Raw genomic sequence first — 16,529 nt, 5'->3', positions numbered from 1 at the left:
GCCAGTTAGTGTTTTCTAAAGGTAAAACATTTCATGGTGGGGAAATGCATGACAGTCTCCATTTTGGCTCTTTTCAGCAAGAAACTGAAGATTTTTGGAGTAATATAGGTGAACATACTGTGGAAATGCATGTCTGCGAGGAAAGTGGAAAAATAACTGAAAGAAATACAATAACCTACACCTGTCAGAAAAATGTAACGCCTGAACATTCAAAACACATTTATGCTTTTTGAGTCAACCGTGAAGATTCAGGGAATGAAATACAAAAACAGCTTTCTAGAGCTTTTTAATAGAACATTCAAATTGAAAAATTTTTTTTTACATAATCCATCACTGACATAAAGCAAAAAAAACAAATAAAAAATGTGAGATGCATAGATTCAGAAGCAAAGCTGAGCATTGAGAAGTAATTACACATTCAAGTGGTTTGGAGGTGGAAACAGGAAAGCAATAGGTCAAAGCAACAGGTCTAAAGCAGCTAAAGAGATGAAAACCTTGCTAGAACACCCTCAGCTTTCTGAGCGTGCTCCTACAGCTGGAAGCTATGTGCGGATGTACGTGCACGTACTCGCTCTTTGGGTCCATAAACTTCTTGAGTCCCATATGTGGTCCAGGAAGGACTAACTGCGTGCTGCGTTAAAGCGGTCAAGGGCTAAGCTACAAGAACGCAGGGAGCTGTGTATTCATGTCCATCTGCATGCATGCGTGTTAGCATGTTTATTTCTTGCGGTAGTCGTCTGCATAAGCTCTGTGGTCACCCTGCTCGGGGTACTGGTCTCCGTAGCGTCTCAGTATGTCCTGGAGGCTGGGCATGCCCTGTGAGAGGGGCTGGTAGGACATGTGAGGTTCCTCCTGGCCGCTCTGGTAGGGCTCCGCCTCGTACGGGTCCTGTTCCGTCTCGCTCTCTGCTGCCCCCTGGTTGTGGTCCTCCTCAGCAGGCTGGGCCTCAGCGTGGGTCTGCTCGGGTTCGTAGCGGCGGAGACGGCAGTCGGGGTCGTGTTCAGGGTCGCAGTGTGGGTTGTCAGGCTCCATGACCCCGATTCGGGTACCGTCAGGGTTCAGGTGGGGCTCGTAGGCTTCAGCAGGATAGGGGATACGGCGGTGAACTCCGGAGCGAGGCTCGTTGGGCTTCACGGGGAAACATTCACGATCGTAGCCAATGAAGCAGTCATAGCCCTCCTTGGTTTTACCTGGGGGGCCCAGAGGATGGCGCTCCTCCCGGGGAGGCTCTTCATAATTAGGCTGAGAAAAAGGGTACTGTTGCCTGGGAGTGGGAGGGCCGCGGCGATGCATGGCAGCCGCTGCCTCACGGATTGCAGAGAAAGGATCATTGGGGTTAGACTCTGGAGCAGCCTCCATGCGTGGAGAATATGGGTCATTAACTTGAGCTTGAGCCATGTATCGGCGCAGCAGGGCGTATGGGTCACTAGCTGAAGGAGAAGCTGGGGCGCTAGCTTGGCGGTACATAGCGTAAGGATCAGTAACTCTGTTAGCATTAGCATTGGCATAAGCATCCCTGAACATAGCATAGGGGTCGTTGTTCTGCTCCGCAGGAGGAGGGGCGGCGCGAATGGCAGCAGCTTCATCTTTGTCCTCATTTGCGTATGCCTCAGGTGGAGAGGCAAATCTGGTGGCGGAAAGAGGGTTGCAGCCTTCTTCAAAAAGAGGGTTGCAGGATCCAGGGCCAGCGGGGACAGGGGGGTTAGGGGCACGGGGCGCCTGCAGGAACACATCACAGTAGAAACACCATAAGTCATGATACTCATAGATTCAAATGTAAAAATAAAAGTTAAAGCAGTTGTTAAAATCTGTTCAATCAGGTTGGTAGATAAAGCATACCACGAGGGAGGCAGCGTAGGCACAGAGGGGATCCCGCAGTGGATCACAGTTGGGGTACTGCAGGTAGAGACCAGACGGGGCTTTCTGCACCAGTTTGGGTTTGCAGGTAGGATCTTTCTTGGGGTCACAGCCGAGGTGGGCGTAGGAGGGCAGAGGTCCAGCAGAGGGTGCATACCCGTTGGCTGCTCTCAGGTGGTACTGCAGACACTCTACGTCATCTGAAGAGCAGATACGCAGCAGCTCGGCTTTCTGCTCCTGCAGCATGACAAATATGACGGATGTGATGCACATATGGGGGTTTTTAGGTACAAATCTGTACAAGTGAGATGTAAATTGATGAGCCTAAAAGTGACAACGCTAAATTCTTCATTAAATTTGAGGATAACATTTAGCTGTGTGAAAGCATACCTTGGTAAGGAAAGGCACTGCGGATGGAGCATAGTAGTAATACCCAGACTGCGGGTCCTTGGCTGGAGCAGCAGAGCGTACGTAAAGAGGGGCTGGGGCCTTCACTGGTGCTGGTGCAGGGGTGGCAGCTGGGAGCACTGGGAGAACCAAAGGCAGGTATGGACTCTTGCCCTGGACCAAAGCAGCATACAGGCAGTAGGGGTCCTTGGTGGGGTCGCAGGTTTTCACTGGGGCAGGCTTGGGGGGCTCTGGCTTTGGTTTGGGCCTGGAGGTGGAGGAAGCCACGCAGTTGGGGTCATCAGAATCGGCACAGGACTTGTAGATCTCCCCCAGGTGGCGCAAGTAGGCCTTGTAGGAGCGACGTCCCTCAGCGCGGTTCTTGTTCTGGAGGTAGGCCAAATAGATGCGATCCATCTCCTGGACCTGAGAGAGGAGGAGGAGTTTATTGGTGGGCTGATTCAGATGATACATGGGCACAAATGAAAGAGCAAAGACTTTGAAGTAGTACGCTACGGAAATCCTGTTAAGATGAACTGTACTCTGACTGTCAAGACACCGTAGTCCAGATGGAAGAAGATCTGAGTTGATGAAAGTATTTATACTCTCATCTGAGAATAATCTATAATTATTACTATATAGCAATGAGCTTTAATGAGCAGGAGCGAGGGGTGCTGTGAGCCGAGTGCTTCGTGGATGTTTCTTTCCCCTGGTATTTTCCTTTGAGGCTGCCCCACCTTATTAGTGGAGGTGGTTGGGGAATACGCAGCCTGAGAGAATACCTGTGAGTGTACTACTGAGTACCAACTTTTCTTTATTTTTATCTACTAAAGAAAGGTCAAAGATAAAATGGAAGTAGTAAATGATATTTTTCAGAAAGTATCAGGTTTCTATGACAAAAATGAAAAATTGTTTCAAGTGAGGTCTTTTTTTTTTTTTACTTTATTGCCCCCCCCCAATCCCCTTTCAGAAAATACCTGGATCTTTAGCAGCTAAATGCTCAGCCATGTGTTGCTAACCTCATCTGACAGCTGGTGTTAATGCGGAGCAGATAGCATTATCCCTCAATTCCACTGAAGACTTGTATACTTACTGCTTCCTGGTTGCCGTTGTCAGTGAAGTACTTGTACCAGCCCCAGAAGTCGGAGTGCTGTTTGTACCAGCTGATGTTCCTGCGGTTGCGGATCAGCCTCCTGTGCAACTCTGCAGCAGTCGCCCTCTCCTGGATACTTTCTCCCACTGAGGCCAGAGAAGAGAAAAGAAGGCACTGCTGATCCAGAGGCTTCTGCTCCCACTTGGACAACAAACTCAAGGATTTTCTCTTGACTGTTAAAGTTTATAATGAGATATTCAAGGCCTCAAACTTGTCGTATTTGGGGGTCAGACATCATTAGGCCCTAATAGTTTCTACTTGTCAAGAAAATTGCAGCTATATCACATTAGATATCGATCACAAGGCTAAGTGTTGATGTTACATTGAAAGTGAGGTGAGGCACACGCGGTGATGAATTTGGGTGTTAATCAAAAAGTACTTTCATGGTCTTTCACCCCTTGCAAATTGCCACTGTGTACTCTTCTAGAAACAAACACCGATGCTAAAATACAAGTCACATATTTACCATCTCCTTTTGGCTTTTGCACAATTGGTCCAGCAGACAGGAGTGCTACAAAAACAGAGAAAAGCGAAAACAGATGTAAAATCTAAAAGTTGCTGAAGTCAAGATTAATTTGTGGAAATTGCTTACTCTCTGTTCTGACTTTTTAAACACGTCTGTGATACATAAGTGATAATATATGACATTAAACCTCAAACAGTTACAGGCAGATATTACTCATTAAACAGGACAGAGGTAATTGGCTCTGCCTGAAGCGCTGGCGACTGCAGCTCTTTGAAAACGCAGCATGGGGTTTGATGTTACAGGCTCACCTATAAAATCTACAAAGAGCTGTGTGTGTGTGTGTGTGTGTGTGTGTGCGCGCGCGTATATGTGCTTTCTGAACCCCTTGCAGACGAGGGAACAACAGTTTCAGCTCTGCTCCGGGTTTCTTTCATCTCTACAGGGAAAAGGTGTTAATGCCTTACAGACGGAGAGGAAGAGAAGGAGAAGGAGGAAGAATAAGAGGGGAACAGACGACAGGTTTAAAAGAGCGATCCAGTGGGGATAATTCAGGGTTATGTGACGCGTGTCAGAAATGGGGGTGGGGGAACCTCAATCTGCTGATTAAAAAAAAAAGAGTTTTGATAAGCTTTGATGAAGTAATCAGGAAGATGTGATGTGCACTGGAGCGGGTAAGGTCACAAATGAAGGGCATCAAGGCATGAATTTTCAGGAAAAAACAGAATCAAAGACAGTCGTGAAGGTGACCCGAGGTGATGGAGCGAGTTGGGGGAGGAGGAGGAGGAGGGGCTAAATGATGCCGTCTCTGTGTATCCGTTGCAATTTTTTTTTTTTTTATGAGCTTGTAAAAACTAGCTGGCACATCTGGAAACAGCAGTGCATTAAGAGGGCAGAGGAGGAGGTGATGCTGACAGGTACTAATTTTTTACAGGACCAGGAACGATGAAAGAAACTCTTCCTCCCACTACTCTCGTTTAACATCACACGGTGCAATTTTAAAAACCATTTTTAAAGGAAAGAAGAGACTTGAGCCTGGCCCCTTTAGTAAATATGCCAATAATATAGAGAGCAGACTGGAAACAGGTGGCAGAGGAGCTACCTGTCTTCACATGGAAGCGTTGCAGATGATTTACGAATGAACACCACAGGCTATGTTAAAGAGGCACATTATGTTCTACATCAAGCACAATTGAGTTACAATCACTCTTTGCAAGCATGCCAATAGTCTAAGTCTGTATCCATGAGCTGGTGAAGGGCAGGAACCCTTTACAATCCAACTAACCCTTAGCCTTCTCAAACAAAACCTTGAAACGCTGATTGTGAAGCTATAACTCAAGGAGAATTTATTCATGAGGAGTTAAAAAGAAGCAGGGAAGGCGAACAGAAGATCAGAATATACAGACTGTAAAGCCAGACATAAAATATGAATGTTAAGCAAATAATTTTGTGGATGAGGAGAAAGAAAAGTAACAAAGGAGGGCAAATGTGCACTTGGGCTACTTGTACTTTTACTTCAGTATTTCCATTTTATGCAACTTTATAATTCCATTTCTCTGCATTTCCAAGGCAAATATGTGCCTTTTACTCCACTACATTTACCGAGTTATGGCTGCTGCCAAGATCAAGGTTGCACATACAAAACAATATGATCTGCTTATTAAATGATGCTCTGAAACAGATTTATTCACCCAGTAAAATAAAATGTGCTTTACTTCGACCAGTGACACCAAAAAACACTGCAGTAATGCATCTGTAATAAAAATCCAGTAATATAATACCTCACTAAATGGGTGATTCTACTGCTTAATGTGTACATTTGATACTTTAAGTACATTTAGCTTTTGTACCTCTACTGAAGAAAGATTCTGAAATGAGGACTTGAGTAAAAGATATAAACACTTTCTCCACCACTGTGTAAAACTTGAAGCAATTCACAGAATAAGCTGTTTTTCTCGACCTAAAACCATCATTACGTGTGATTTAGTAATTCTGATGTTTCACCGTCTCCCAAATCTATGCAGTGTGGCTTTGAAAAGCAGAAAACTGATTATAACATGCGCACTGTGGAATGAATAGCTCCATCAACATCACCATTAACGCTGACCAGTTGTCGTTCTGAATGATGTGAAATTAGTGCATGTTTGAGTTTAACTTCTCATTCACAATACCTTTTGCAAACTAAATTGTGCTTCTTTTTAATCCAAAACACATTACATAAGCTCATTATTCTGCGCCCACAAACGCACCTTATCATTTTGGGATTTTATTGAATGGCGGCTATGTTGTCTTGAAGTAAAAGCTCGACATTACGGACGTTTAAAACAGAAAATTACTGCTGTTTCTCCGCAAACACTGAGAGGTAATAGCTGACATTTCCTCGTCAATGCGTCCCCGTGTCATCAGGACTTGAGTGATTCATGCTGGGCCACAGAAAAGCGCAGTAATTTGGAACATCACTCACTTAATGATTCATTCTCTATCCATTCATTCAGTTTTACAATCAGTGAAACCTGAAAGAGGCGTTTCTGTTTTATTCTGCTTTGGTTGATTAGACGAGTTCTGCTTAGGTGCTGCTTCACTTGAATATTCATTTTATGCCACTTTCTCCTTATTTCTATGAAATATTGTACTTTTTACCCAACTACATTTATTTGATTTTTAATTTGATGAGCTTGTAAAATATGTTTCACTGTTAAAAATTAAACTAGCGGCCCATTACTTCACTCATCAAACAGAAAATGAATCTGCAACAGTTATGATAACTGAATTTAAATCTGAGGAAGAAACGCATCAATCAGTGTGACATTTTACTGCCGTAACACTCTCAGGGGCTCCTTTTCTGCATTGTGTATTTTTACTCCCTGAAAAAACGTGTGCTGGTGTTCATCTATAGAGCTGTACTGCTACTTTTACTTCAGTAAATGATGTGAATGCTCCTTCAACAGATTACATACTTTTTCATTTTTAGCTCAGACATGAAAACCATGCACTACATATAAATATAGATCCCACTACCACAGTTGGTAGTCGGGATGTGAGATGCCCAGTTTCCCCCTCCCACTGTGTACTCACCAGGCAGCAGCATCACAGCCAGCAGAGTGGTGACAAACACACCGGAGAAGCTGGTTCTCCTCCTTCCAGCCATGGCTTGACCTCCTCTGCTCCTGCCAACACCACAGACACCAACAATCAGAGCGATGCTTTACCCCCAAAACCCCCACGCCATCTCCTTCATTTCTGTCTTAAAATCACAGCAGATGATGTATTGTTGCCAAAATAATATACATTAATGACAGTAAAGTTGTATTTTCTATGGATGTGCACACATCTTTTTGATAAATGCTACAATGACTGCGTTAGGGTTCAGGCTTTTTTTCACAAATTCCTCACACAGCTGCTTATTTAGAAGCAGGTCCTCTCAGACCAAGAGCCCCAAAAGATCTAAACCTTATAAATCACTGTTGCAAGGTGTTGTATTTCCACTCCGATCACAACCCCAGACCCCAGAGCTGTGCTTGTTTTCACCTGGCCAGTGGGTGAAGTGAACCCTGCAGCTTGGAAGTGAACTCTGATTTGGAGGCTTTAAACAAACATGTTGCCACAAGGCTCCTTGCTGGGCTGAAGCTACTGGTTTGTCATCGTAAAACAGAACCAGGTGTTGTCGAGCAGCCAAACTTGACTTCAACCTGACCTTGAATCCCCGATAAGTACCTAAATCTTCCAAAGTAAACAGAATCACTGCAGAGTCTCTTACCTGTGGTTATTTTATCAGCGTGTCTGTGTGCGGATCCAGATGTGGACTCAAATGAAGCCCGACAGGCCAGGTGACTCAGTCCACCTGGGCTCAAACACTAAGTGTGTGTGTGAGTATGTGTGTTTGTGAGTATGATGGAGGCTCCTGGTGCACCCTGTCCCTGCGGCCCTTCTGACAGACTGCCCTGACGAAGGAATCGGGCAAGGTTTTAAACCAAAACACACACGCAACAAGTATTCATTAACACTCACACAGGAAAAAAACACACACAGAGACCACCTGAGGGGGTCGAGGGCCAACTCAACAAGACGCCTGATTGGTCGGAAGACTTTCAGAAAGTTTCAGCCAATCGGAGGGCGTAATTAAAGGCAGGACAGGAGGGAAGGTGGGAGGGCCTGGAGCAGGGATGGAGACGTGGAGAGATGGTAAGAAGTTCGAGTTGAAGTAGTTGAATGTGACAAATTCATGATTAATAATTGATTTCTGACCTTAAATGTGACTCATAGGATTAGACTCTGATGTTTGTTTTCGGGAGAGGGGACGAAGCAACAATCCCAAGTAGGAAAAACAAGGATAGAAAGGGACAGAGGAGAGAAAACATCAGGAAATAATGAAGGGGAGCTGAGGTGCCACATAAGCACTTCTAAGAGACCCTCAATGAGGGCCAAACCACAGCTTCTGTCTAAACGTGAACACACACATGCGGGGACAGCTGGTCTACACATGAGGAATTTGATAATCTACAGTTTCCTCCTCAGTTTAACTGTGTTCAGGCATGCCAGCCTTGTAACGCACACTCGTACACACAGAGTGTGACTTTTAGTGGGTTTCTGAAAAAGCCATATAGCGCTGATGTGTGATGCAACATCAGCACGTCTGATTACGCCCATTGTTCCTTCGTGACACTCGGTCCTATGAGGTTTGTGTGCACGCCGGATTCTGAGCAGGTTTCATTAGTTTATGCAGAAATTGGTGTTTTCCACTTTAAAAGATAATTTTGAACTGATTTAATCCAAAATAAATCATGTCTCATGAGGACCAAATTAGATTTTGAACATTATCTTAATATAGTTTAGAGAGAGGACACTTTCTTTTAAGTTTTTTTTTTCCTTCATTTCAGCAGTTTCTTATAATAGTTTAGGGTTATTATACACAGTTCAACACTCAGCTAATCTGCTTCATCTCCTCATCCCCATCCGACACATTTGGGGCGAACTGGCGCCAGGCCTTATCGCCCATCATCAGTGTTGGACTTCACTGATGCTTTTGTGTCTGAATGAGGCCACATTTCTGCAGCCAGGTTCCTACATTGTGTGGAAAACATACCCAGAGGACCGGAGGCTGTTATAGCAGCAGATTAAAGCCTATAGAGTCAGAATGAGGTGCGTCCACATACTTTTGGCCGTGGACTGTCACTACTTTGGAATCACAGCCTACACACGTGCAGCTGGTTTGTGGGCCTGCATCATCTCAGGGAAAATAACACTTGTACACAGAGTACATTTAAATTTAACTCAATTTCCCTGCAGTCAGGACAAATGGATAAAAATAGTAAAAGCACATAAGTCATTCTAATGTGAAAATAAAGTCGCATCACAGAGTTTCCATTTTTATGATCCCTGAGTGCATTTCTACAGTTATTGGCTCAATGACAAAAAAAAGCCTTTACTGTCCAAGTCTACACCTGAATAAGCATTTCCACATTTTTTTGCAGCCCCTTTCCTGTCCCATCGTGCCCCGACTGGGCATTCGGCAGTCATGTTAACACTGTATCTCGTATGTAATTAACGTTTGCCAACAGGTGTTCCACAGAGCCCACAAACCTACAATCCAGCCGGGAGCAGATTCAAACACGACGCCGCCAAAACTATACTCATAATTTTCTCTGAAGCTGGAATGTGAGGGATTCTCAGAATCCACAGACACCTGGTTTACCATGACAGGGTTTTTTTTTTTTGTAAAAACAGAAAGGCTTTATTTCAGTATGGTGACATTCAGGAGGAGGAAGTGCTGTACAAATGATCAGAAGTCAGAAAAAGCTAATTTTCATTGTCATTATATGTACACATTCAGAGAAACACACAGGTGGTCACATGCTGTCGTCACTGCAGGTCATCGTCATCGAACAGATCCTCAAAGTCTGCAGGTGTGTTGGAGACAAAGAATGAAAGAGGGGAAGGAAAAAAAAGGATAGAATTAGTCCAGATGTTACAGATGTGCCTTTCACTTTGTGCTTAAAATGTGTCCACATAAGTTAGCAGTTCTGATAAGTACAAGGTGCCTGTGGTAGAAAAGTACTGACGTGTCCTGTGTATGATCCTGTATACGTCATACCTCCGTCTGTTTCTTGAGATATTGTTGTTGGAAACTGGTTCTGACTGGATTTTGCTGTTTAAGAAAGACAAGATGGCCGAGAAGAGCCATAAACGCCCCTTTTTTTATGACCCTTGTTCTCATGGCAGCATGGGTATAACTAAGAGAGTGCGGAGGGCTGACTATACGCTGCATCTGATGTGTGGATCTTCCTGATCCCCTCACACTATAAATAAATACATCAAATTAAAATAAATGCATTCATTTCAAACGACAGAGTATCTGAGGACTCCAGCTGAGGGGGCGCTCTCCTCAATGGCACTGGCTGAAGTAAGGGCATGAAATACACAAGTGGCTGCTCATCACCCTGAACTCCTGCTGCTGGTTTTCTCTGTTGCTCTGAATGTGGAAGGTGCTCCAGCTTGGTCCACTGCTGTCTTGAGTGCAGAGGTCACTAAAACCCTCACTTGTAAAATGTTTGCTGCTGGTTCATTCTTCCCTTTAATCAACGGGGAGTTTTCCCAAAGTGCCCGGATTAAAGATGGCTGCCCAAGCCCAACGTTTACAAACTATATGTGGACATAACAGCAATCTTAACAGTTTATCCTGACAACTGAAACACTTTTTCCTGACGTAACATGAATTGCAAAAGCATAAAAGAGAACCTGCCCAGAATGCTTCTTTCATTTGTTCTCTTTGGTCACTAATTAGGATGTGTTGCCTGTCCTACATGACTGATGTGTGACGACCAATTAAGCGATCTGTTCACAGTCATTTGGCCAGGGATGTTTCTCGAGACTAATTTCCCCTTTAGATTTGAATGGAAGTTCAAATTTAGACTAGACTAGTCTAAACTATGTCATGCTGGTCTGCTGAGTGCTTACATGCCAATTCATTGTACAAACAACCTTGTTTTTATTTTCTAGACCAAGTTTCCATCCAGGCTGCCGCTTGCTGGTGTGACTGTGTGATTCAGACCCAACAGTAAACCGGTGATGTACATTAAATATGAATAACCAGTTCAGACGACTGGTATTTCTGGAGCTGACTTCAATACGTGACTCATTCTGTTTATTATCTGTTCACTCTTCACTTAGCTGAGCCAAATATCAGACTACTGAGTGTGAAGGCACCTCCTACTGCTTTTTCTTGCTCTTTACTTTTTTTTTTTTTTTTTATATTTCTCATTGAGAAATGTGAATATATTTTATATTTCATATTTTGATGACGCACCAATACACAGAGCCAAATCCCTTGTAATGTGAGAACTTGCTCGGCAGTGAACCTGATTCTGATTCGAGCCTACGTTTAATCATCCAGGTGAGTCATTGCACACATCCCTGACTGTGACCATTGACATCCCTCTATCAAAAGCTGTGAGTTTATGGCTGATGTAAATTGTACTCCTGAGCTTTTGAGCTCAATGTGTTGTGGGGGACTTTGCTGCAGGCTGTGTCCACTTTGCAGTAACTGTTGTAGAATAAGATGAATTATTCCTTGAGGGTTTTTCAGAATGAGCTAAAAGTGGTTTGCAGCCGAAAATATACTCTATTTAACAGTCATTTATTTAGACTTGATTCATCGTTCATTCTTTATATTGACATGAATCTGCTAAACTGTTCATTGGCTGAAACTGACTCAGGACACCAGGCTTGAGAAACTCTTTCTTTCATGTCCTTGTGGTTTCCAGGAACAGGACATTCCTATGTTTTGCCTAATAAGGGGACAGGCAGCAAGTCAAACAGCTTGCCCTTTGGCTACCCATAACCCCTTGCAACTTTTAACACAGTACACAACCCACTCCAGCACCAGGGAACAAGAGTCTTCCTCCTGCTGCCTTATTTTCACCACATGATCTAAAAAAAAAACATGTTTCACACTGTTCAGTTGACCTTTTAACATGGATTAACATTATATTAGCTAACGGTGCCCTGTTAAAGGGCAAAGTCTTGTTGAAATCAAACAATGGTTTTAAATTATCACACCAGTTCTATAATCAGCCAGACTTCTTTCACATGTCGTGCTTTTCCACTCTTTCCCAAGGCCTGTCCTCCCCATAGTGTTAATCCTGATTCTGATTAGCAGCAGTATTTGGTATGCATGTATGGAGAGATGAGCGGCTAAGGTTAAAGGGTCCACAGAAAAAACATGAAATTACAAACCATATAACTGAATCATTTTGGAGACTTGCTGTGTGTCAGTCTGGTCATGTGTGTGCTGGCTGTACGGTGTATTCTCCTGACAGAAACACAGTGTTGCGTGCTCTTTGGGTGCTTTCATTATTAGCATGAAGGGCCCTTAAGGACTCAAATCCCTGTTCGCTGGGACGTGCCATACATGTGAATTCACCGAATGGCAGTTTTTTTAGGTGTTAACAACCTCTGCGATCTAAAGGAGCGCGTATGTGTGTGTGTTTTAAAGCAGCTGACTGGCGAGGTGTCCCGCTGAGTTTCAGTCAGACAGAAGCTATAAACTCACTTTAACATCCTCCTCTTCTCTCCTCCTTTTTCCCCCATTTTTGCTCCCTTCTTTTTAACAATCAGCTCTTTTCTTTCTAGGTCATGTGCTGCTGAGCCAAAATTGTTTTGCCTGCAGCCGACGCTCAAAGACGGAAAACAGATTAACTTGGTGTTTTTGAGCGTCCTCTGTATGTGTTTATGGGTGTGCCTGCTCACCTTCAAACTGGTGTTTACAGCAGAACAACAGGATTTTTGAGGGTTAATTTGAGAGGACAATGTCCAGACACTGGATAATGTTCTCACACTGAAACTCCAGTTTCCATTTAGTTTGTCAGGGATCTGGTTTCTCCACTTAAACCTTTCATATTGCTGGAAAACTACGGGAATATAATTTACATTACATGCCCTCAAGTTAATAACCTTCACTACAACTGTCATGGTGATACGATGCTGCAACTGTAAAACTTTTTATTAGCTGGAGCTTCTTCACTTTGCTTTGTACATGTGTTTGAACAGTTCACTCATGTGCTTCAGCTTAGACTTTTCTTCAGTCTTTAAGCCCGACTTTCAATCAGGTTAATCCCTTGTTCTTTAAAGGGAACTGGGGTCCTCAATACATGATATTCCAGAGGTCACATCACCACCAAAAAAACAGATCTGTTCAGACTACATGCATGTAAACACAGCGTTTTATGTTTAAAATCTCTAGAGATCCCAACACTTAAAAAGCAACAGTGCAGAAAGAAATGAATCATAATGCCTCACTTGCTTTAGTTACTTCTAAGGCACTGAGGAGTTTTACTTCACCTCACTCTTTTCTACCACATGTGACCCTTAAAACTACAAATGAGTATTTCCCTGCCTCTCTTATGTCAACCTGAGTGGCTTTGATCAAGGAATGCATTATTTATCATCATATTCCTGTGACTGGTTGTCGTATTGGACTGAGGAAAACTCCAGCTCACCGTTAAAGAAATCGGAGTGCACTGCTTTTTCATTGGCTGCCAGATCCATCAGCAGGCCGCTGCTGCCTCCTGCCTGTTAACACACCACAACACAGCACAGCCAGTTTTATGGCATCAGCAGTATGTGCACGCACACACACACACACACACACACACACACACACACACACAATGTAAACAATAGGGATATGACAATATAATAAGAGACACAACATTACAACAATTGAACTGAAGGGCAGAGTGCAAAAGTAAAATGTGTTCATTTAAAATGTACAGAGATCAAGTTTAAATGTGTAAATTTCATCTGATCGATAAATAAAATCATGAATTAATACACATTAGGCCACACAGCAGTTTATAAATAAGTGACCCCCACTTTGACCAAGCTGACACATTAATACTCACATGATGATACATTAATCTATCAATAATAATTTAATAATATAATACACATTATTCTAAACTGACCATTTTGCAAAATAAGTACTTTTACTTAAAGTACAATTTGATAATATTTTGTACTTATAATTTACAGTGTAATTCTGAACTGTGGTTGATATTTCTTTAATCAGGTGAATGATCTGAGTGCACATATACATTGTGTGTGTTTAATGGTCTGATGGTTCAAAAAGTCTAATGATGAAGGAAGAATACATTTTAAATCCAAATCTATTGTTAATGCTAATTATTAGAATTCTCTTAGTTCTTCGACACACCTGATGTAGTTAACATTAATATAAACTAAACATGAACTGAATTATGTTGTCATTGTTATAAAAGCTGTGGTAAAAACGTTTGAAAGGCTGCAAATCGATTTCACCTGAGTTTTATTTTCTCGACTCTGACGCTACTGAGCTAGCTAGCATTAGCCAGCTAATTCGGGGTCGACTTTTGTTGGTATTTTCGCTCCGAAACTGTGAACCCACCTCGTCCAGGTCCACGTACGGTCCGGCTCCTTCAGGAAACATCTCGTCCACCGCGGGTTTCATTGTGTTTTCAGTTCAGCAGCACTTAAATTCAAAGATGTTGCTGTTTGTGACTAGCTAGGCTAACTTAGCTTCTCCGCACACATAAACAAAACAACGGTGTGCAACAGTAAATTGGGCTCGACTCGCTCCACTGGCTCTTTCGCAATGCGTCCGCTTTTTAAACACAGTGCAAAACCAGTATTTTAAGTGTGACAGGAGCAGTTTTTATTTATTAATATTCCGGAAATTAATACAATATAAAATATTTTATCATATCAATGGTGGAAGAATAATTCAGATGAATTTACTCAAGTAAATGTGCCAATTCTACATTGTAGAAATACTACTTACTTCAAATACTTGAAGAAATCCTCAAAAGAAAGCAAGGGAAAGAAGATTTAGAAGAATGTAAATAAAAAGATAAAAGAAAATTAAATAACTTTATAGACAACATTACATATGTGGAAAAGTCTTGTGTTTATTTGTGGCACATCACGTGAAGATATTATACAATCCTACAAAAGGGCTAGTATATGCTCTACATCTGTATTCTTTATGTATGGCTATGCTTCAGACATTGATATACTTGCTACTCTATGGTTTCATTTGCCCATAATGCTTTTCTTCCCTCCCTGCCCTCCTCCTGCCCTCCTGGCTCCGTCCAGCCTTCCCCTCAGTGTTCATGCCCAGCATTGGTCTCGTATCCCAGGGTGTCTCCCAGGTGCTGGTGGGCGAAGAAGGCACGGGCCATCTCGTTGATGTGGTTGTAGGCGCCGATGGATCTGAAGTACTCGATGTAGTTCCAGAAGTCAGAGGTGGAGTAGGGCCAGTAGGGGACAGCTGGTGGTTCATCATATGGCACTAAAACACACACAGCAGGTCGGGGAAGGACTTCAGTACAGGACTTTTACTTCTACTGGACTATTTCCAGTGTGTTGCCACTTTTAATAAAGTAAATAATCAGAATATTTCTTCCACCACTGCAGAAGAGGAAATGCAAGAGATGGAAAACTATCTGATATCTGAACAATTTGTTGCAAAATGTGCAGGCATCTAAAGCGAGAGGTGTTATTTATATACAGTACCTCCTTCGGGGATGACTCTGGCCTCTGTGAGGACGAGAGGGAGAGAAAAAATTAACATTCCCAAACATTCCAAGACTTCCCAAGCACAAAGACGGGATTCAAGAGCGGAAAACTGGGCTTTCTCCCAGAGGAGTGCAGGATACCTGCTCCCTCCACAAATATTACCACTGACCACTTCTCACACACACACTGAAGCAAAAGAATTCATCGTGGGACAGACAGAGTCCTCTTTGTGCTCACGCAGTCGCCACCAGCACCGTCACATCTGGGAGAATCATCCACGATTCACACACAGCTGCTCCCATGAACTTTTATTCTTGCATATATCACACTGGGGTTTAGTACTTCACCTCTACGTGTCTGTACGGCACAAACTAAATCTGAATTACAACAGAGCAATAGAATATTAAACATTTACAGATAAAAAAAAGAGAGAGAAACTCACCACTAAGCTGACAGGCCAAAAGGCAGAGGAGGACACTGAGCCACAGCAGCAGCTTCATCTTACCCTCCTAAACAGACAGAAATACGAAGGGTTCAGTCTATCAGTACAGGCTGCAGGTTTATGCAACATGATCACACCTAATTCCTAAAAAACAACTTGTAGTTTAGCCTCATTTTGTTTTGAGTAAAACAGACATTTTAAGATTATTAAGAATCTGGCAGATGTTTACCTGTAACTGGTTCGTGGAGCCGTGCAGAGAGATGCTGCTGTTCATCTGCTGGTTGACTGTGGTCTGTGGTGTGTGGGGCTCAGCACAGGAAGAGCCCGTGGACCTCCACACACACACACACACACACACACACACACACACACACACACACACACACACACACACACACACACACACACACACACACACTTGGCTAAGCCTTGCCCAGATTGCACTGTATTTACACAGTAAAGTCCTGCCTTGTTATTTCCAGGTGGTAAAAAGAAATCTGTCCACTCGTGTATCTGTTTTTTGTTTCTAATGCTGTAACTTTGGTACTTTTAGACTTTGGACAGAAAATCCTAGATTCCTTCTATCTCCTCACTGTTGTTCAGGCAGTCAGCACAGTGCTCAGCAGATAAATGATAAGAGCGACCAAACAACTGCTGGATGAACACAGTTTTAATAC

The 16,529-nt window shown here is 43.1% G+C and overlaps 3 protein-coding genes across 3 annotated transcripts; all 3 read right to left on the bottom strand.

Annotated features, from left to right (window-relative positions):
* Positions 1-717: 717 nt before the first annotated feature.
* Positions 718-7,008, bottom strand: and1 (actinodin1). Its single transcript, XM_070853355.1, has 6 exons — positions 6,936-7,008; positions 3,338-3,483; positions 2,248-2,670; positions 1,840-2,094; positions 1,486-1,719; positions 718-1,257 (listed from the first exon to the last, which is right to left on the bottom strand). Exons 1-6 carry the CDS (start codon positions 7,006-7,008, stop codon positions 718-720), a joined length of 1,671 nt encoding a protein of 556 aa, XP_070709456.1.
* A 2,556-nt stretch (positions 7,009-9,564) lies between these two features.
* Positions 9,565-14,436, bottom strand: cops9 (COP9 signalosome subunit 9). The gene is made up of 3 exons (XM_070853235.1): positions 14,281-14,436; positions 13,355-13,427; positions 9,565-9,757 (listed from the first exon to the last, which is right to left on the bottom strand). Exons 1-3 carry the CDS (start codon positions 14,341-14,343, stop codon positions 9,720-9,722), a joined length of 174 nt encoding a protein of 57 aa, XP_070709336.1. The 5' UTR covers positions 14,344-14,436; the 3' UTR covers positions 9,565-9,719.
* Positions 14,437-14,867: 431 nt separating this feature from the next.
* Positions 14,868-15,915, bottom strand: otos (otospiralin). Its single transcript, XM_070853409.1, has 3 exons — positions 15,853-15,915; positions 15,408-15,431; positions 14,868-15,183 (listed from the first exon to the last, which is right to left on the bottom strand). The coding sequence occupies exons 1-3, from the start codon at positions 15,908-15,910 to the stop codon at positions 14,996-14,998; spliced, it is 270 nt and encodes an 89-aa protein (XP_070709510.1). The 5' UTR covers positions 15,911-15,915; the 3' UTR covers positions 14,868-14,995.
* Between the last annotated feature and the right edge of the window lie 614 nt (positions 15,916-16,529).

Source organism: Pempheris klunzingeri, chromosome 21 (genome assembly GCF_042242105.1).
Source record: "Pempheris klunzingeri isolate RE-2024b chromosome 21, fPemKlu1.hap1, whole genome shotgun sequence".
NCBI classification, from domain to species: domain Eukaryota; kingdom Metazoa; phylum Chordata; class Actinopteri; order Acropomatiformes; family Pempheridae; genus Pempheris; species Pempheris klunzingeri.
The sequence above is the reverse complement of the archived record's forward strand: the minus strand, read 5'-3'. Positions and strand labels throughout refer to the sequence as shown.

What these genes read in the sequence shown, in the direction of transcription:
- and1 (XM_070853355.1), bottom strand. Translation starts at nt 7,008, where the DNA reads ATGGCTGGAAGGAGGAGAACCAGCTTCTCCGGTGTGTTTGTCACCACT. An exon ending in CCTACGCTGCCTCCCTCGTG is followed by an intron (nt 1,720 to 1,839) that starts GTATGCTTTATC and finishes GTGTTCCTGCAG; the next exon opens with GCGCCCCGTGCCCCTAACCC. An exon ending in CCAATGCTAATGCTAACAGA is followed by an intron (nt 1,258 to 1,485) that starts GTTACTGATCCT and finishes CCCAGGCAACAG; the next exon opens with TACCCTTTTTCTCAGCCTAA.
- otos (XM_070853409.1), bottom strand. Translation starts at nt 15,910, where the DNA reads ATGAAGCTGCTGCTGTGGCTCAGTGTCCTCCTCTGCCTTTTGGCCTGT. An exon ending in TTTGGCCTGTCAGCTTAGTG is followed by an intron (nt 15,432 to 15,852) that starts GTGAGTTTCTCT and finishes TCGTCCTCACAG; the next exon opens with AGGCCAGAGTCATCCCCGAA. An exon ending in CAGAGTCATCCCCGAAGGAG is followed by an intron (nt 15,184 to 15,407) that starts GTACTGTATATA and finishes TGTGTGTTTTAG; the next exon opens with TGCCATATGATGAACCACCA.
- cops9 (XM_070853235.1), bottom strand. Translation starts at nt 14,343, where the DNA reads ATGAAACCCGCGGTGGACGAGATGTTTCCTGAAGGAGCCGGACCGTAC. An exon ending in CGTACGTGGACCTGGACGAG is followed by an intron (nt 13,428 to 14,280) that starts GTGGGTTCACAG and finishes GTGTGTTAACAG; the next exon opens with GCAGGAGGCAGCAGCGGCCT. An exon ending in GCACTCCGATTTCTTTAACG is followed by an intron (nt 9,758 to 13,354) that starts GTGAGCTGGAGT and finishes ACACACCTGCAG; the next exon opens with ACTTTGAGGATCTGTTCGAT.